This window comes from Mobula hypostoma, chromosome 13, assembly GCF_963921235.1.
Source record: "Mobula hypostoma chromosome 13, sMobHyp1.1, whole genome shotgun sequence".
Lineage (NCBI taxonomy): Eukaryota > Metazoa > Chordata > Chondrichthyes > Myliobatiformes > Myliobatidae > Mobula > Mobula hypostoma.
This window is the reverse complement of record NC_086109.1, coordinates 46,472,314-46,493,288: the sequence shown is the minus strand read 5'-3', so window position 1 is coordinate 46,493,288 and position 20,975 is coordinate 46,472,314. Positions and strand designations below refer to the sequence as shown.

Sequence of the window (20,975 nt, the reverse complement as noted above, 5' to 3'; positions counted from 1 at the left end):
CAATAGTGTACATCTGTGCTATTTTTGCATTCATTAATGATGTAAGGTGAAATCTGGAGAAGACTATGAAGATCGCAATTTTAAATCTCCTTTGCATCTTTAAATCTGCCTGCAGGGCCTCATCTTTGCATATGTTATTGATGCTGTTATGGTCCACTGATTTTTTTTTTTGCTCCTATCCCCTCCAGAATTTTCTGCAGTCACTAAATTATATCTTATCCTTAGCAGGAAGGCAATCCTGTAATCACTTCAACCACAGTCTTGTAATAATAGATCTCTTATAACAATTGCATTCTTGACTTTGCTCCTCTTTGTAAAGTTGGATTCCCACAGTGTTGAGTTCTTGGTTTTGATTACAGTCCCCAAAGGAATAATTTAACTCACAAATGAATATTAGTTACACAGCAAGATATCTTCATTGGATATTTAAAGTTTCTGTCCAGTGGTTAATTGTTCGATATCATGAGCCCCATGGTGGCCTTCTCCTTAAACATACAACTCATTAAGGATTAAGCCATAATGATGGACCATAGCAACAACAGCTAATGCTTGAGCTCTAGCTACGAGCGCTTATATGGGACAGCTGCTGAAGGTGTGATCAAGGCAGCAACAATTTTATCACTTAAGAAGCATTTGGATAGTTACATGTAGGGGTGGGGCTCAGAGGGATATTAGCTAAATACTGGAAATTGGGGTAGCTGGGTGGGGACTGTGGGTGACATAGACTTGTTGACCTGAAGGGCTTTTATCCATGCTGTATTACTCTGCATCTCTGTTGTTATGGGGTGACGTCCCAACACCAACCAACCCCTGCAACACATTTCTTGGCACTGGCCTCCATTCTGAGAAGGCACCTTCAACCATCATCCCTTATTTTCTATCTCCGAGCCAATTTTGAATCCTGTTAACTACCTCTCTTTGGGTTCCATTGGACCAAACCTTCCAGACCAGTCTACCATGCGGGAACTTGATGAAGACCTTGCTAAAGTTCAATTTGAAGGTCCTGCATGATGCAGGTCAAATAGACAATATCCACTGCCGTAGTCTTATTTACCTTTTCAGTTACCTCTTCAAATAACCTCTTGAGAGATTTGTCAAGCATAACTTTCCATGCAGACAAAACTATATTTAAATACAATTACTATGAAATTCAAGTGATATACGAGGGGTGATTGATAAGTTCGTGGCCTAAGGTAGAAGGAGATAAGTTATACAGCTCTCATTACATGCACATGCAGTTCAACTCTTTCAGTGATTATACAGAAAGTTTGAAGTTAATAACTCATCTCCTTCTACCTTAGGACACGAACTTATCAATCACCCCTGATGCGTTATTAACCTCGTAACATAATCTTATTCTCTATCCCTTTGTTTAAACAAAATATTTTTAAAAAGTTTATCAGAACTTAGTCTACCGTGGCCCTCTTTCTCACTGGGATTCTCATCTTCACCCAGAGCCTAATTGTACAAGTCTGCTTTCAGGTACTAACAGGCTACCCATCAACCTTACATTTATTTTAAGTGTGCTGCAATATTTTCTACTTAAAAGCATCAAGTCAAATGCACATGTTGTCAATCATCACAAACACGGGACGAGGTTTTAAAATTTTTAACAACCACAGCCTGGGGACAATATAGAGCAATTTTGCAGTGTTGAAGGTTTTGGCCCTTAAGATATTGAAGCAGACCAATCTGTTGCCAATCATATGATACATGTCAACCTGTGGGCACAAGGGAGAACCTGAATGGTTACAGAAAATTCAGTGTTAATTAAAAAGGAAGACGGGCATCGAAATTATTTTAAAAATAATTCTTTTGGCATGTGATCAGAAAGTGTGTTGAAAAAGGTTGTGAAGCCACCCTGAGCCCATAAATTAGATTGGGGGCTATGGATGTGCACCCTGATTTTTCAGTTTTCACTAAAAAAAAAATCTGACGTCTCAATATATGATGTATTTCAGAACTTGGATGGACTCAATATTAAGGCAGTACTCGGTGTACTTAGTGGTAAAATTTTTCTGAACCAGCTGAAATGTTTTCTGGACTGCCAAGGGAAGTAATGGAAATCTTGTCCTTGATCTTCGAAATGTTATGGATTTGGTAAACATTTAGTTAGGTCTCTGATGCCTTGATAATCCTTTGTTAATTGCACATGCAGCTCACCAAGTAAAAAATGCTATGTACGTGCAGTACAGTGCATGAATTATAAACCTCCTTATGACCTTGTGTATGCTGGTCTGGTTCTGTATAAAGCATTTTCCCCCTAATTCTTCATTTTTATATCTCCCAGTCGTTTTAGCATTTTCATTTCCATGACAGTGCTAACTCTGTTCAAGGAGCAGAAAGCTGCAAATGCAGCACCCTTATTCAATAAAAGGGGGTGTCAAAAAATGATAGAAATGGACAGATGGATAATTTATTTTAATGTTGGGAAAATGAGCTGTTACATTTAAGAAGAAACAGTATGAATGAGAGAGCACAGTTCTGAAACAGAGACCTGGGGATGTATGTACATTGCTCATTGAAAATGTAGCTCAGGTTGAGAAAGTGGTTTAAAAAGCATACAGGATCTCAGTTCACAAAGGTACGAAAGTCATTGACCTTTAAGGAACACTGGTTTGGAGTATTTTAACCGCTACCCCTGTCTCAGGAAGGTGTAAATATTTCAATGAGAATGCAGAAAGGATTTCTTAAAATGATTTCAGAGGCAAAACTTTAGTTACATAGTTACTGGTTGATGTTGGTGTTCTTCGTAGAAGAGGAGATTATGCTGGAATCTGATGGGCGTTTACAATAATCAAGGGTATCAACCAAGTAAATAGAAAATATTTCTGTCGATGGAAGAATTGAGAACCAAGGAAACTATAATGAAGATTGGCAAAAGAGCCAAAACTGACTGAATGGGGTTTAGCATGCATTGACAAGGAAGAGGGCTTCTGAAGGGAATAGGATAATTATAATTAAACTTTTAAAATATATATGTACTGTAATTCATATTTTTTATTTCATAACATATGCCAGTGATACTAGACCTGATTCTGATATGAAAATGAACAATTTGCATGCTTTTGTGGAGAGAACGTAGGAATGGCATTGCTGTTACTTGACTCTGTTATGGATTTTAAGGGCCAAATGGCTGTATTTGAATATGGGGTGGATTTCTGGGTTGAGTAGTGTCAGATGAAAGTTACTGATTGTTCATTGGCTGCAATGAATTGGACTCACTGTAATGTTATTGGAATCTATTTACAATGGCACTATAGTAATATTAACCAAGGGTATTGATACATTTAATCAGAATGCTGTGTTCAAACTAAATTATGAAAAGATTCAAGCAGATGTCTGTTTAAAGATATTTTCAAGGATCTAAGGATGTGCAAGCTGGAAATGAAACAGAAGATCAGTAGGATAAGAATCGAGAGCAAACATTTCAACAAATGTGCATTAAGCTTCATGAAATGCATTAAGTTTTATATATGACTGACTTAAGATATTGTGCAGTAATGTAAGCCTCCAAAGTTTAAGGTTTAATTTTGTTATTGGGTCCTTTTCAGCAATACTTACATTGAAGGTGCTTAAAGGGAAGTTTTTCTAAGTGACTGTAATGGTGGCATAGCGGTCACGTTACTGGATAAATGACCCCGTGGCCTTGACTAACAATCAAGCAATGAGAGTTAAATCCTACCATTCTTATTTTTGTAATGATAACCACAAAGTTCTTGCATTGTCATAAAATCTTGTTTCCTTGTGTCAGTCAAGAAGGGAAAACAGTCATCTTTATCTGTGACTCCAGACACATGGCTGTCTTAGAAGTTGTCCTCTGAAGTGACCTAGAAACCAATTATGGGCAGACAGTAAAGAGTAATCTTGTTAGTACTGTCACAGTAAGAAGTAATAAATTAAAACAAGGAAATTTGTGAAAAGCACATTTAAACTTTTATTTGAAAATTGAGAACTGAATCTTCATAAATTGGAGCTTTGGCACTGCTATATTTTATATCTGGGGATACGGTGGCTGTGCATCTTTGCTGTTTTACATCCTAAGAGGATATCTTTGCGGTAATGTCACTTGCACATGGGAAGTTTGGGAGAAAGCTGGGATGAAGTAAGCCTTAACCGTCCTTTGTATTTTAGAAAAAAACAATAAATATATTTTCCTTATTTACAGGATAAATTTTCATTGCTGAAATTCACGAATGCACTTACCAGTCACTGCAGTAGCCTGTATTAAAATGCCAAAGAATTTTCTCTGTTATTGTTAGCACTGTAATTTTATTTAGTTTGGAAATATAGTGGATTCCGGTTAACTGGGACACATCAGGACTACAACATTTGACCCAATTAGACGGCTGCCCCAATTAGCCAGTTTCATAGAAATCATTAAAAAAAACTACATTTAACTGAGTAATAAAATATGTATTTAAATGAAATAAAGAACATATTAGAACACTAACAACACCTCTTCAGTACTACAAAATTGTATTAGTTCCTAATGGTTATCAACAGAGGAATTCATCTGCACTCATCTGTCGTGTTCCTTTGACTGTAAATGAACAAAATCAGTGCAGACACCAAGTGCAGGTAATGAAATGCCTTCATACAATGCTTTAGACAACTACATCCTCCAAATATTCATTTTCATTGTAACATTCAAGATGATTATTGATACCTTCAAATTCTTCATAATACTTGAAACCACAGTGAGCAAAACAGTTCTAAGTTGTCTCACTGTTGGTATCTCACTGACTATTAGTGACAAAAATCATTGCTTTTTAAACATAAACACGCATAACTGATGCTCTCTGAACACGCTGTTGTGTCTATTGGCCTCGGAACTGATACTAGTTAGAAACTGCTCGGTAATAGTCTCCTGCTCCGATTAAGCAGCATAGTGTTCCAAATAAATGAATGTAATCCTGACTGTTTTCTTGATTAATTTTTGTTCTTTAAGAGTTGTCCCAAAGAAACAGCTGCCCCGATTAACTGATACCCAATGAATCAAAATCAACTGTAGTGTAATTATGAAATTGTTATTTAATTAATTTTGGTATGTAAATATCACCTACTGAAGTTACAGGAAGTGCTTTCAGAAGCTGGACAAAAATCTCAGTTTGAACAGAGGAGTTAACAGTGAAGTTGTCGGCTTCATTGAAATCTTTCTTCTGTAGATTGCGAGGAGATTTGATGGAGGTATACAGAATTATGAGGGTATAGATAGAGTAAATGCAAACAGGCTTTTTCCATTGAGGTTGGGTGTGATTGCAGTCAGAAGTCATAGGTTAAGGGTGAAAGGTGAAAAGTTCAAGGGAAACGTTCACTCAGAGGGTTGTGAGCATGTGGAATGGGGTGCATGTGAGCTGGATTTCAGTGATTAACAGAAGCTTGGGTAGGTAGATGGATGTAGGGGCCCTGGTACAGCTCGATGGGAGTAGGCAGTTTAAAATGGTTTTGGCATGAACTAGATAGGTCAAGAGGCCTGTTTCTGTGCTGTACTTTTCTATGACTCTATCTAAATTGTTGCAGCATTGTAAATCTGCTTTGCTTGATTTTGTAAATTGTTGATATTATACAGATTTTTCCTGTAACAATATTCATGTATGTATGTTGTGAGTGTGTATTTGTATATATATGTGTATATGAATATGTGTATGTATATATACATATATATTTTATGTATGTGTATATAAATGTGATTATTTGTGTTTGCATTTTCCTTTCTGTATGACTGGTTTGTAAATAACTTACAGTGCTCATTTACAGTATAAATTTTGATAAATTTTATCATGATTTGAGAATGTTTAATTGAAGTGCTAATAATATCTTCTGTAATGTTGTTAGCAATATTCTGTGAAATAAGCTATTTTATTTTAAAACATTGACAAATGTTATATCAAATGCTAAAAATATGTTAAATTGGTACTGGGCTTGCGATCCCCAAAGAAAAATTCTGCTTGTTATGTTTACCAGTGAGCCATGTAGTCTCCGGCATAGTTTGAATCCTTCCGTTTCAAAGTTGTCAACTTTGACATAACAATCTTTTTGAATATTGGCCTTTTCTGTTTCTCTAGTTTCAGTGGTTCAAAGGTTGGAGCTTGTTTCTTACTGGCTTGGCCTTTGGGTCTCCCCTTACAACTTGAGCAAAGATAGTCAGTCAAAGTGCTTTATTAATATCATATTTTGCCTACATTCACTGGGGTGTTTTTACTCTGAAAATTTCGTGAAAATTCAGTTTGTGTTTAATTACTAGAGATGCTTTGCTCACTTTACCTGGCGAATATCTATAATGACTAAATCTGGCAATTAAATAACCAAAGAAAGTTTATCCTCATTTTTTCGTATCACATTAATTATTAAAACTTTCTGGATGAAAAACAATCAGTTTTGAAGGAATTGCATGCCAGATTCTCAGGTTTTATATAATTTGCATGCACTAGAGTTGGATTTTGGCAAGAGAATCATCTTATCCATTGCCATCTGATTACTAATTTTTTTTTCTGGAATAACTGGCAACTTTTATAGATTAGGCTATGAATAATACTGTATTAAATGTTATGAAGTACATTTATAGTGACAGGATAAATTTGATTTGGTAGTGCATGGCTATGGGGAAGTGCTATTCATTTGCTTCTAATTAATATATATGCTTTAATCATATGTGTTCATTTTGTTATCCCCTTTCGTGACAGAATAATGACAATGAGACAGCTTTGCACTGTGCAGCACAGTATGGTCACTCAGATGTTGTAAAAGTTCTTCTTGAGGAACTCACAGATCCCACGATGAGAAACAACAAGTTTGAAACTCCGCTGGACCTGGCTGCATTGTATGGGAGGTTGGAGGTAGTGAAAATGCTACTCATTGCACACCCAAATCTACTGAGCTGTAACACCAAGAAGCACACACCACTTCACTTGGCAGCAAGAAATGGGCAAAGAGCAGTTGTGCAAGTCCTTCTCGAAGCAGGAATGGACATTAACTATCAGGTAATAGCTGGGTATATCAAGGGCACACAACAATTTTTCTACTCCACCCCAGTGTTGCTGATGTTTGTTTTCTCGTAGCAGCTTGTATCTCATTCCAAGAAGTCATTATCTTGAGTTGATGATTGCTCAGCTGTTCAGATTTACAACACCTCATTACTGGACCTGGTAAAAAGACATAATTCTGATTATTTTATTTAGCAATTGAGCTAACTAGATTTTCGCTTGTCTTTTCACTTGGATAGCTGTAGGTCAGTTAGTGATGTGGGATATTGAACCAATATCCTCTTGCACAGTGAACTTCACACTGCATGACACCACTGTTTGTCTTCTGTGATGTTCTTTGTCATCAATTATTTGTTTGATTGCTTGTTTGTTATATACATGTATATTATATTGCATATTATGTACTTGCATATTATATATCAGTTGATGTGGTAATGTATATAGCTTAGTCCAAGGGAGGAATCATATGATGTGGGATAAAGTTTTTGTTTATGTAGTGAAGCAGATTTCTGTCACTGAGCAGGAAAGCCATGGAAAAAGATGGAACAGAAGAGTGAAGTGCACCTTCCACATTTTTGAAGGGCAAATGCTTAGAGTACTGTTGATATTTTGAAAATTGGATGCCAGTTGAAGGAGGAAGTTGGAAGGAATACAAGAAATACAGAAAAACAAAAGAGGTGGCAAGCGATTAAAATAATTTGAAATGAAATGGCGTGATAGAAACTAATAAAATGAAAAGGTGGATTAAACACAGAATATCTTCCGTATGGCAGAGGAAGCAGACAAAACTAAATTTCTGCTGAAATATAATAGCCTCAAAATTAAACTTCACAGAGCCAATACCTACAAGTTAGTATTCATGACCTATAACTGGGCATCGTTTAATAGAGCATAATTTTGCGAGCAGCTGGTGTTAGTGTCAGTATGCTGATGTGTGATGCTGATCTAAGACCAACACTCTGGTTAGAACTCAGTTGTCCACCTGAAAACTACCTTAACCTCATGCAGCAGGAAGGACTCTCTCCAAGCCTCTGCCAACCAACATTTTCATGGGATATTTAACTACTTACCGATTTCTAATTGTTGCAATTGTTCCACTACAGTTTAGTAGTTCTTTCAGAACTGCTAAATTGAAAGTTAATGGTGTAATGGTGCTGAATAATTTGGTTTGACTTCAAATGCCCAAATTGGTTGAAAAGTTTTGTGTATGATATACTTGGCAAGATGAAGAAGCCAATTTGTTCCAACATTGGACATTGGCTTAGTAGAAGCCAGCGAATGGTTGTAGGCCTGTGACTAGAGGTATGCTGCAGGGATTGGTGTTGGGTCCATTGTTGCTTAATGATTTAGATGATAATATAGTAAACTGGATCAATAAATTTGCAGAGGGACACCAAGATTGGGGGTGCAGTGGACAGTGGCAAAGGATATCAAAGCTTGCAGCATGAGCTCAGCCTACTTGGAAGATGGGCTGAGAAACGGCAGATGGAATTTATTGTGGACAAATGTGAGGTGTTGCACTTTAGGAAAACAAGCCAGCATAAGACTGAGACACTGAATGTTCGGTGTCTGAAGTGTGCCATAGAACAAAGGGACCTAGGAGTACAGATCTATAATTTCTTGAAAGTGGTGACACAGGTAGAGTGCCAAAGAGAGCCAAAAAAAAAAAGCATAGAATATCTACAGCACAAGACAAACCCTTTGGCCCACAATGCTGTGTCAAACATGTACTTATTTTAGAAATTACCTATGGTTACCCATAGCCCTCCATTTATCTAAGCTCCATGTACCTATCCAAGAGTCTCTTAAAAGACCCTATCATATCCGCCTCCAACGCTGTCGCTAGCAGTCCATTCCACACCCTCACCACCCTCTATGTAAAAAAAGACTTGCCCCTGACATCTCCTCTGCACCTACTTCCAAGCACCTTAAAACTGTGCCCTCTCGTGCTAGCCATTTGAGCCCTGGGAAAAAGCCTCTGACTATCCACACGATCAATGCCTCTCATCATTTTATACACCTCTATCAGGTCACCTCTCATCCTCCATCGCTCCAAGGAGAAAAGGCCAAGTTCACTCAAGCTATTCTCATAGGGCATGCTCCCCAATCCAGGCAACATCCTTGTAAATCTCTGCAAACTTTCTATAGTTTCCACATCCTTCCTGTAATGAGGTGACCAGAACTGAGCACAGTACTCCAAGTGGGGTCTGACCAGGGTTCTAAAAAGATGTAACATTACCTCTCGGCTCTTAAACTCAATCCCATGGTTGATGAAGGCCAATGCACTATATGCCGCCTTAACCACAGAGTCAACCTGCATAGCAGCTTTGAGTGTCCTATGGACTCGGACCCCAAGATCCCTCTGATCCTCCACACTGCCAAGAGTCTTACCATTAATACTATGTTCTGCCATCATTTTTGACCTACCAAAATGAACTGCCTCACATTTTTCTGGGTTGAACTCCATCTGCCACTTCTCAGCCCAGTTTTGCCTCCTTTCATATCCCTCTGTAACCTCTGGCAGCCCTCCACGCTATCCACAACACCCCCAACCTTTGTGTCATCAGCAAATTTACTAACCCATCCCTCCACTTCCTCATCCAGGTCATTTATAAAGATCACGAAGAGAAGGGGTCCCGGAACAGGTCCCTAAGGCACACCACTGGTCACCGACCTCCATGCAGAATATGACCCATTTACAACCACTCTTTGCCTTCTGTGGGCAAGCCAATTCTGAATCCACAAAGCAATGTCCCCTTGGATCCCGTGCCTCCTTACTTTCTCAATCAGCGCTGCATGGGTTACCTTATCAAATGCCTTGCTGAATGGGGTACCTTATCAAATGCCTAGCTTTTGGCATATTGGCCTTCATAAATCAGGGTATTTATTACAGGAGTTGAATGTTACATTGAGTTGTATAGGATGGTGAGGGTGAGTTTAGAGTATAATGTACAATTTTGGTCACCTTCCTACATCAAAGATACCAGCTTGAATGAGTGTGGAGAAAATTGAGAAGGATGTTGCTGAGACCTGAGGACCTCAGTCACAGGGAAAGTTTGAATAGAATATAGAACAGTACAGCATAATTCAGGCAATAGTTACGTTATACTTTATTTCCTGGAACACAGGAGAATGGGGAAAGCTTATTGGCCTAAATGTACCTCTGTTAGTCAAGGTTGACAGTGGATATTGCATCCTAGCTGTCTGTGTGCTATGCAAGGCAGTACAGTATGGAGAGCAAGCTGTTGCCCATGCAGTAGGCTTCCCTTCTCCATGCAGCTGATGAATCCAAAGGAATAACAGAGATTGTTACATTTGCCAGCAGTGGCATCGCAGGAGTTGCCAGTCAGCATTTAACTCAACGTTGAACTGCCTTAAGGACCCCAGCTCTGGATTTTTCCTTGGCGTTTACTCCTGAAACCTTCCCCGAGAGCGGGCATAGCCACAGAGCTGATGAGATTTAAGATCCAAGTTTTCCTTCTAGGTGAGCTGCCAACCATGGCTGCCTGGATTGACTGGTTTTAACGCCCTAGTAACCTGCCTTTTCCCTTTTCTACTGTGAGTAGAAATGGTTCTGCTGGGCATAGTAGCTAAACCATTGAGAAGGCCAGGAGCTAGACTAGGTTGTCAGAGGTGCATGCCATTGGGAGCATTTACTTGGTAGTGGGAGCTTATCCCCGCTACCTTCCCCTGCTATGACAAGGGACAGATGACAGTTATCGGAAGTATTCAGAATTATGAGGGATATAGATGGGGTGAGTGCATGCAGAGTTGGGTGAGATTAGAAGTAGACGTCATGGGTTTTGGATGAGAGGTGAAGTATTTGAAAGGAACCTGAGGGGAAACTTCTTCACTCAGGGTATTGAGGGTGGAATGAGCTGCCAGTGGAAGTGGTGGATGTGGTTTCAATTGAGACATTCAAGAGAAGTGTAGATAGGTACATGGATGATGAGGGATCGGAGGGACATGCGCTGGGTGCAAGTAGTTGGGACGAGACAAGATCGGTCAAAGGAACAATTTCTGTGCTGTAGTATTCTGACTACTGAGGGTTTAAGGGTGTGAGTAGCATAAAAAATGTGATGAATGAGGATATTTTTGAGTGTTTTAAATGCTGCACTACATTATTGAAGTTAAGTGTACATTTTGATTGGCCTAATCTCAAATAATAATGAAACAGCCTACAGAGGAGAAGGCCTTACACAGTGGTGTCAAGAAAACAACCTCTCCCTCAATGTCGCAAAAACAAAGGAGCTGTTTGTGGACTATAGGAGGAATGGAGACCAGCTAGCCCCTATTGACATCAGTGCATCTGGGGCTGGGAGGGTAACAGCTTTAAGTTCCTCGGCATACACATCATCAAGGATCTCACGTGCTGTGTTCATACCGGCACTGTGGTGATAAAAGGCACAACAGCGCCTTTTTCACCTCAGACGGTTGAAGAAGTGTGGTGTGGGCCCCCAAATCCTAAGAACTTTCTTCAGGGGTACAATTGAGAGCATCCTGACTAGCTGCTATGGGAACTGTACTTCCCTCAATTGCAGGACTTTGCAGTGAGTGCTGTAGATGTGAATTTCCCACTATTCAGGACATTTACAAAGACAGGTGTATAAAAAGAGCCTGAAGGATCATTGGGGGCCTGAGTCACCCCAAACACAAACTGTTCCAGCTGCTACCATCCAGGAAGTGTTACTGCAGCATAAAAGCCAGGACCAACAGGCTCTGGGACAGCTTCTTCCACCAGGCCATCAGACTGTTTAATTCATGCTGACGCAACTGTATTTCTATATTCCTTTGAGCCTGCACCACCTCTTGTTATGATCATGGCTGATCATCCAACTCAGAACCCCGCCCCAGCCTTCCCTCCATACCCCCTGACCCCCGTAGCCACAAGGGCCATATCTAACTCCCTCTTAAATTTAGCCAATGAACTGGCCTCAACTGTTTCCTGTGGCAGAGAATTCCACAGATTCACCACTCTCTGTGTGAAGAAGTTTTTCCTAATCTCGGTCCTAAAAGGCTTCCCCTCTATCCTCAAACTGTGACCCCTCGTTCTGGACTTCCCCAACATCGGGAACAATCTTCCTGCATCTAGCCTGTCCAATCCCTTTAGGATCTTATACGTTTCAATCAGATCCCCCCTCAATCTTCTAAATTCCAACGAGTACAAGCCCAGTTCATCCAGTCTTTCATCATATGAAAGTCCTGCCATCCCAGGAATCAATCTGGTGAACCTTCTTTGTACTCCCTCTATGGCAAAGATGTCTTTCCTCAGATTAGGGGACCAAAACTGCACACAATACTCCAGGTGTGGTCTCACCAAGGCCTTGTACAACTGCAGTAGTACCTCCCTTCTCCTGTACTCGAATCCTTTCGCTATAAATGCCAGCATACCATTCGCCTTTTTCACTGCCTGCTGTACCTGCATGCCCACTTTCAATGACTGGTGTATAATGACACCCAGGTCTCGTTGCACCTCCCCTTTTCCTAATCGGCCACCATTCAGATAATAATCTGTTTTCCTATTTTTGCCACCAAAGTGGATAACTTCACATTTATCCACATTAAATTGCAACTGCCATGAATTTGCCCACTCACCCAACCTATCCAAGTCACCCTGCATCCTCTTAGCATCTTCCTCACTGCTAACACTGCCACCCAGCTTCGTGTCATCCGCAAACTTGGAGATGCTGCATTTAATTCCCTCATCCAAGTCATTAATATATATTGTAAACAACTGGGGTCCCAGCACTGAGCCTTGCGGTACCCCACTAGTCACCGCCTGCCATTCTGAAAAGGTCCCGTTTATTCCCACTCTTTGCTTCCTGTCTGCTAACCAATTCTCCACCCACACCAATACCTTACCCCCAATACCGTGTGCTTTAAGTTTGCACACTAATCTCCTGTGTGGGACCTTGTCAAAAGCCTTTTGAAAATCCAAATATACCACATCCACTGGTTCTCCCCTATCCACTCTACTAGTTACATCCTCAAAAAATTCTATGAGATTCGTCAGACATGATTTTCCTTTCACAAATCCATGCTGACTTTGTCCGATCATTTCACCGCTTTCCAAATGTACTGTTATCACATCCTTGATAACTGACTCCAGCAGTTTCCCCACCACCGACGTTAGGCTAAGATATTGACTATCTTGTTGTACATATAATTTATTATAAATTACTATCAATTGAACATTGCACATTTAGATGGAGACATAACAAAGATTTTTACTGCTCATGTATATGAGGGATGTAAGTAATAAAGTCAATTCAATTCAATTCATTTGACTGAATGATTCTAACCTTGACAACACAGTTGAAATCATTGATTTTTATACACTGCAGCACCTGTGTTTAATATTTACCAAATTTTGTGATATGTGAGCTGCAATGTAAGAAATTCAATGATTGTGGAAACTTCAGGCTCTCTGAATACAATCTTTCCACCATCCTAATAGAACATCTGTATCATGTTGGAAAAGAATGTTTTATTTATTTATTTACTTATTGTTAAGTCCCTCCCATGTTTCAAAATAGAACCCACTCTAAGCACGGTATCGTTCTCCTTTTAAAAAAAATATAGATCATATTTCAATAGTCATTTGAGCCTTCGGTTGCACTAGCCATTCACTATTGAGGCAGTAAGCCAATGAATTAACAATAGTTGCAAAACCGAGGAGATGGTTGACTAATGTCCAAGTGGATATTATTAGGAAACTAGAAGAAACAGATAAGTTTGCTTAGTTAGCAGAACAAGAAAAAGTGTAAGATTTGATGAATAGGTGACAGGGGAAAAGAAATGCCTAATAAAGACCGCAAACGCTAGATGAGTCCACACATCTCCTGAAGCCTTCTCCGCCATTTACAAATACCTGATTGTATTCTCAATTCCACTTTTTCACCTTCCTTTGGTGGGCAACAGAAAAAAATGGGAGTACCATAAAATGGAAGTTGTGAAAGGGAAGGAAAAAAAAGAAATCAGTGTAGCTTCACTTGCACCTTGAAGCCATAGTTAAGTAAGGGACCTTGCAGTGTGGAAAGTTAAAATGTATTATAGAGAACAAAGTTACTCTGTTAAATAATTACAGGGATTCATTGTATTGGTAACTAAAACTTGTGAGCTATCAAGACAGTGACTGAATTTTAACAATGAATAATCTTGATCTTTTGAGAATTTCAAATCATTAGTAAAGTCTATATATTAATACAGAATTGATAATATCATTAAACAATATATTTGTATCATTTTATTAAATATGGTAGTTAAATACAGTATATTATAAATAACCTATAACTTCTGTTAAATAAATACCCGTAATAGTTATCTGCAAACACTCTTGAGGTTCAATTCTATCTTATTTTGTTGCTGAAACAATGTGTAATTGACATGGTTCTGAGACAAAATCCAATGTGACTTTGATTTTTAGATTGATTCTCATGACTAACCTAATCTCAATTAAGTCACCCATGGAATTTTAGTTTGCTTTTCACTCCAGGGCCCAAGGAGTAAGTTAAATGTAATACTAGCTTTGAAAACTCTTTTGAAAGGTACAGTGGCATGCAAAAGTTTGGGTACCCCTGGTCAAAATTTCTGTTACAGGTGTCCCCCACTTTTCAAACGTTCGCTTTACGAAACCTCACTGTTACGAAAGACCTACATTAGTTACCTGTTTTCCTAACAGAAGGTGTTTTCACTGTTCGGAGAAAAGCAGCGCGCGATAAAAGGCAGCACGCAAAAAAAAGCATGCGCCCCGAGCTGCTGCTCTTCCCCGGCTTCAGAATGGCATTCTCGCTGACATTGTTTAAACACGTGCCTGTGACTAGCCGTTAGCAAGATGAGTTCTAAGGTATTGGAAAAGCCTGAAAGAGCTTGTAAGGGTGTTACACTTAGCGTAAAACTAGACATAATTAAACGTTTCGATCATGGTGAACAAAGTAAGGACAAAGTGACTTTGACTTGTGGAAGTTGACGAAGATGATGTTGAAGAGGTTTTGGCATCCCATGACCAAGAACTGATGGATGAAGAGCTGATGCAATTGGAAGAGGAAAGGATAACAATTGAAACGGAATGCAGTAGCGAACGAACGAAAGTGAAGTCGTCCAGGAACTGAACGTGAAGCAACTGTGAGATTTTCGCTGCAATGATAAAGTACGACTTTAATTTTAAAAGGGTACGTTGGTTTAGGGCATATTTGCAAGGTGGTTTGAGTGCTTACAAAGAACTGTATGGTAGAAAAATGCGGGAGGCTAGCAGTCAAGCATACTGTCGCTTTTCAAGCCTTCCACATCAGCCACAGCAGACGACGAACCTTGACCTTCGACATTGAAACTGCCAGACATAGAAGAAGATGACCTGCCTGCCCTGATCGACGATGAGATTACACCCCAGTGTCCCACCACCCCAACCCCCGGGCTGCGGACAGATACTGATTCGTGGAGAATGCAGCGGTAGCCGGGTCGTGAAGAATGCAGCGGTAGCTGGGAGGTAACTAACACATCTTTAAGAAAAAAGCCGAAATAAACATGCTAACTAACTAATTAGGTGCTGCCCGGCATGTAATTGTCGGCCCAGATCAGAGACGATTGCGTCACCTCTGATCTGGGCGGACATTTACGTTCCAGGCAGCTCCTAATTAATAAGCTTGTTTATTTCAGCTTTCTTCTTAAAGATGTGCTGGATGCGTTCCGGCTACCGCTGTACCCCTGCATGCTTCACGGATCGGTATCGATTCGCTGCCCGGAGGGTGGGGGCTACTGCACCACCCCAACTTCCAACGACTCAGCTTAACACACCATCATCAGTGTGCTCGATGTCTTCCCGATTCCCGTGATACTACACTATACATATATTATTTCTACTTTATATAGGCTGTGTATTTTTAGGTGTTATTTGGTATGATTTGGCAGCTTCATAGCTTAAAGGTTACTGGAGAGCGCTTGCGCCGAGTTTTTGCCGATGGCGCTTGTGTGAGATTTTCGCTACGGAAAACAGTGCAGGCAATGATTGTGGAAAAGTATTTCTACTTTTATAGGCTGTGTATTTATCTTATCATTCCTGCTTTTACTATATATGACTTTATTTTAGGTTTTATGTGTTATTTGGCATGATTTGGTAGGTTATTTTTGGGTCTGTGAACACTCACAAATTTTTCCCATATATATAAATGGTAATCGCGTCTTCGCTTTACGACCTTCCGGCTTACGAACTGTTTCATAGGAACGCTCTACCTTCAGATGGCAGGGGAAACCTGTACTGTGAATAGCTAAGCGAGTAAAAGATGACCTGATTTCCAAAAGGCATAAAGTTAAAGATGACACATTTCTTTAACATTTTAAGCTCCATCTTTTACAGTTTCAAAATAACAAAAAGGAAAAGGACCCAAAGCAAAAGTTTGGGCACCCTACATTGTCAGTACTTAGTAACACCCCCTTTGGCAAGTATCACAGCTTGTAAACATTTTTTTTAGCCAGCTAATAGTCTTTCAAGTTTTGTTTGGGGGATTTTCACCTACTCTTCCTTGCAGAAGGCTTCTAGTTCTGTGAGATTCTTGGGCCGTCTTGCATGCACCGCTCTTTTGAGGTCTATCCACAGATTCTCGATGATGTTTCGGTCAGGGGACTGTGAGAGCCATGGCAAAACCTTCAGCTTGTGCCTCTTGAGGTTGTCCATTGTGGATTTTGAGGAGTGTTTAGGATTATTATCCTGTTGTAGAAGCCATCCTCTTTTCATCTTCAGCTTTTTTACAGACAGTGTGATGTTTGCTTCCAGAATTTGCTGGTATTTAATTGAATTCATTCTTCCCTCTACCAGTAAATGTTCCCTGTGTCACTGGCTGCAACACAAGCCCAAAGCATGATCGATCCACCCCCGTGCTTAACTGTGGGAAAGGTGTTCTTTTCATGAAATTCTGCACACTTTTTCCTCCAAACGTACCTTTGCTCATTGCGGCCAAATTTCAGCGTCAGAAGTTTGCAAAGGAACATCTAAACAAGCCTGATGCATTTTGGAAACAAGTGCTGTGGACTGATGAAGTTAGAATAGAACTATTTGGCCGCAATGAGAAAAGAGGATGGCTTCTACAACAGGATAATGATCCAAAACACACCTCAAAATCCACAATGGACTACCTCAGGAGGCGCAAGCTGAAGGTTTTGCCATGGCCTTCACAGTCCCCTGACCTAAACATCATCGAAAATCTGTGGATAGACCTCAAAAGAGCAGTGCATGCAAGACAGCCCAAGAATCTCACAGAACTAGAAGCCTTTTGCAAGAAAGAATGGGTGAAAATCCCCCAAACAAGAATTGAAAGACTCTTAGCTGGCTACAGAAAGCATGTACAAGCTGTGATACTTGCCAAAGCTGGTGTTACTAAGTAGTGACAATGCAGGGTGCCCAAACTTTTGCATGCCACTGTACTTTTTTCGACTTGGGTAAGAAAGGAGTTGTGTTGTTCTCGGCTGCTGCAGTTGACTGATCTTATAACGTGTAATGAATAATTATATAAATAAGGTAAGGATGCCTTTTGAAATGTTGGATGAGTTAGAGGAAGAGAGGAATAGTAGAAAAATAAAAATAAATGTGATTGTTTATAATTCTTGTGTGCAAAATTCAGTAACTTGCTTCAAAGGTCAGGAAACAAAAGAAATTGTTTAAATGGAAAACAAAATTAATCCTTTTTCCACTTTCTCAATCTTCAGACAGAGAAGGGTAGCGCACTTCATGAAGCTGCATTATTTGGAAAGACAGATGTGGTCCAGATACTTTTAGCTTCTGGTAAGTCCTTGTTTTTGAAACAGAGTATCAAATAATTTTTTAATGAACAGCTGTCGATGTTTTTAATGCATCTCAGTAATATCAAGTCCTATAAATGATGTGGGAGTTAGTTCTTAATTTATGTTTATTAGCTATTTTGATTTTGCATACCTGTTGGTATACCGATGGTCACACAATAGTTTTGCATTAAAGGCCTTAAACCTTTTGATTTCCTTCTTTGCGAAGACCAACCGTAGCATTGAGCCACTTACCAGTGAAATTTACTTTCTCCTTTCCATTATCTTTCATCTCGATACTTAATAGTTGGTAGTCCACTCATCTCCTGAAGCCTTCTCCACCATTTACAAATATCTAATTGTATTCTCAATTCTACTTTCTCACCTTCCTTTGGAAATCTTTCACCCTTTGCTTATCATGTATCTGTCTACCTCTGACTTAAAAATATTCCAACTCAAGAATCTGCAGCAAACTCATCGCACCGTCGAGAGCGAGAGAGACTACGGGGTCCTCCGCCAGTACATCTGCAGCAGCTAGACCATGATGTTCCTTGTCCTATGACGCCTTAGTTGGCAACACTGGCCTGGAATTGGTTGTCCACAGGGCTTCACTCCAGAGGCGCCATCTTCCAAGCCGCGCCTGGAGGATGTCAGAAAACAGTGAGCTCCAGGAGCAGGAATTCATCCGCTGTTTAAAAAAAACAGTTTGAGTGCCATTGCCGATCAGGACCTCGATAGAACCTCAGCCACCTTGCAAAGTAATGAAAGAGACATTAAAAAGGGGAATTTAAGCTGCTTCTGCAGATGAGCTTGAAGAAGCAGCCACTTGGCACCATCTTTTATTGCATCTTTCTTTGATTTTATTCTAGATTCATCGATAGGTAACATTCTTTCTATGGCCACCCTGACAAAGTCTCATGTTTCAATCCCTTGTCTCACTTATCTAAATTCTAGCCATGGAAGGTTACCCTGTCCAACACTTCCTTATTGACAGCCTTCAAGTTTCAAGTATTGGTCTAATTCAAGATTGTCATTTCCAGTACACAAGTGTATAGGAAATGAAGTAATTGCTACTCCAGATCTGATGCAGCACAAAAAACCCCACAAAAGATAAAGAGCACAATAATAATAAAAAAGTACAATAAATATAAATATGTCCGTTAGCTTATATATGTTGATTGTAGGTCCATAAAGTAATGCTGGAAACTGGAGTGTCTGTACATAAAGCGACTGAGAGGAAATGATAAAGTAGTTGGGGTTGGGGGTGTTGGTTAGTAGGTGATGTGTTGATCAGCCTTACTGCTTGGGGAAAGTTGCTGCTTTTTTTTTGAGTGTGATGGTGGTACACCCCGAACTGGATCTTGGACTTCTTAATGGAATGACCCTAGCCAGCCCAAGTTGCCAGCAACATCTCAAGCTTCATCACGCTGAGCACTAGTGCTTCCCTCTCCCCGACACCAGGGCTGTGTGCTTGTTGCAAGGCTCCCTGCCCTCATTCTAACTCCTTCCTATAGGAGCATATTGAGAGTGTCCTGTCTGGCTGCATCGTTGTGTGGTACGGAGGATACAGATATCAGCAATGTTCCCTCCAAGGTGTGCGTGTGCACACATCTTTTGCTACCAGCGCACAAAGGAATTTAAACTGCTCACAAGAAGTTGTCACCCTCTACCTCTTTGGAATATTCAGTACATTGCAATATCATACACAATCAGATTTCCTTTACAGTTCGATGCAGACGGTGTTGACAACTTGGTGTTTGTGTTAATATGTCTGCAGATCTTAGAACTGCCATATTTGTACTACTTTTATTGAAGTGCACAGATGTTGTTACTGGGCAAAAAAAAATGAACAGCACAAAAGCTTTACTTGCTCTGGTCACTTCAAATTAAAGGGAACATTGGGTATCAGACCGCAAGAGAATTGCCGGGGTCTTCCATCCCCCTGTTTGTGACATTTACCAGGAGCATTGCAAATGTAGGGCCCAAAACATTGTTGAAGATTACACCACCCATCCCACAATCTACTTGATCCACAGCCATCAGGCAGGAGCTATAGAAGCTATAGGACTGTCAGACTGGGTAACAGCATTTTCCCTCAGGCTGTGAGACTAATGAGTACCCTGTCACCACCAAGGTCTCATCAGTAGGTCAGCATGCTGTTTACTGTTTACCTGTTTTGCATGCATTGTGAATTTTTAAAAATTAACTTATTATGGTCATATGGTTTATCTGCTATGTGTTAGATGTCTTGTGGGAGCACCAACCCCCGGAGGAACGTTGTTTTGTTTTATTGCATGTATGTACAGTCTAATAATAAAGTTGAACTTGAATGGTGTGGATGCAATGTAGCCTCCCCCCTGATGGGAGTGGGATAAACTGTCCATGAACCGGAAGGGCGAGATCCTTCATGATGTTTCTGGCTCTTTTCCGGCACCTTTCTATATATAATACATGAAATGCAAACAGGAAGGATCTAAAACAGGTTGTCAAAACTGCCCAACACATTACTGGAACCGGCCTACCCATCAACAAGAACACACTACTTTTATTGTCAATATTGTATTTGCCACAGTGCGTTTCTATACCATGCAGTGATACAACTTGTTAGAATGCTCTCTTCTGCGTATTTGTAGAATGGCATGTACATAGTGCAGCTCTCATCAGTCTCCTCAGAGTAGCTTTCCTGATTGTGTATATGTTCTGGGGCCAAGTGAGGTTGTAAGGGGTGTGCTTGCCCAGAAGTTTTGAAACTGCTTGCAGTTTCCACTGCTGTGTTGCTGGAAGGAGTTCTCCTAAAGTCGGTAACCATCTTATTTGTCTTGTTGACATTCAGGAAGAGGTTATTTGCCTGTCACCAGGCCTTGAGTTCTTCCATTTCCTCTCTGTAAGTTGCCTCATCCTTGTTGGTGATGAGCCCCACCACTGTTGTGTCATTGGTGAATCTGACAATGTGATTACTCGGGTGCTTGGCCATGTAGTCATATGTGAGCAGTGTATAGCAATGGGCTCAGCGCACAGCTCTGGGGGGCACCCATGTTGAAGGTGATGATGAGGGAGGACTGGTTGTGTATCCTGATTATCTGGTCTGTTGGTTAGGAAGTCCAACACCCAATTAGTGCTCTATTTTCAGTGTATCAGTCTCCTCCCTTAACAAAAATAGCAATATTGTACATAGTATTTCAGATGAAGTCTCATAAGTGCTTTATAAGACTGAAGCAA

General features: G+C 40.2%; 1 protein-coding gene across 8 annotated transcripts in view; it reads left to right on the top strand.

Moving 5' to 3' along the window:
- LOC134355570 (ankyrin repeat and SAM domain-containing protein 1A-like) overlaps window positions 1–20,975 on the top strand; it is a 441,540-nt gene that overhangs the window by 115,907 nt on the left and 304,658 nt on the right. For all 8 annotated transcript variants that reach the window (XM_063065625.1, XM_063065619.1, XM_063065621.1 and 5 more), the window contains 2 exons: window positions 6,687–6,983; window positions 17,685–17,760. In XM_063065625.1, the coding sequence (XP_062921695.1) occupies window positions 6,687–6,983; window positions 17,685–17,760 (373 nt within the window). The remainder of the gene's footprint in view (window positions 1–6,686; window positions 6,984–17,684; window positions 17,761–20,975) is intronic.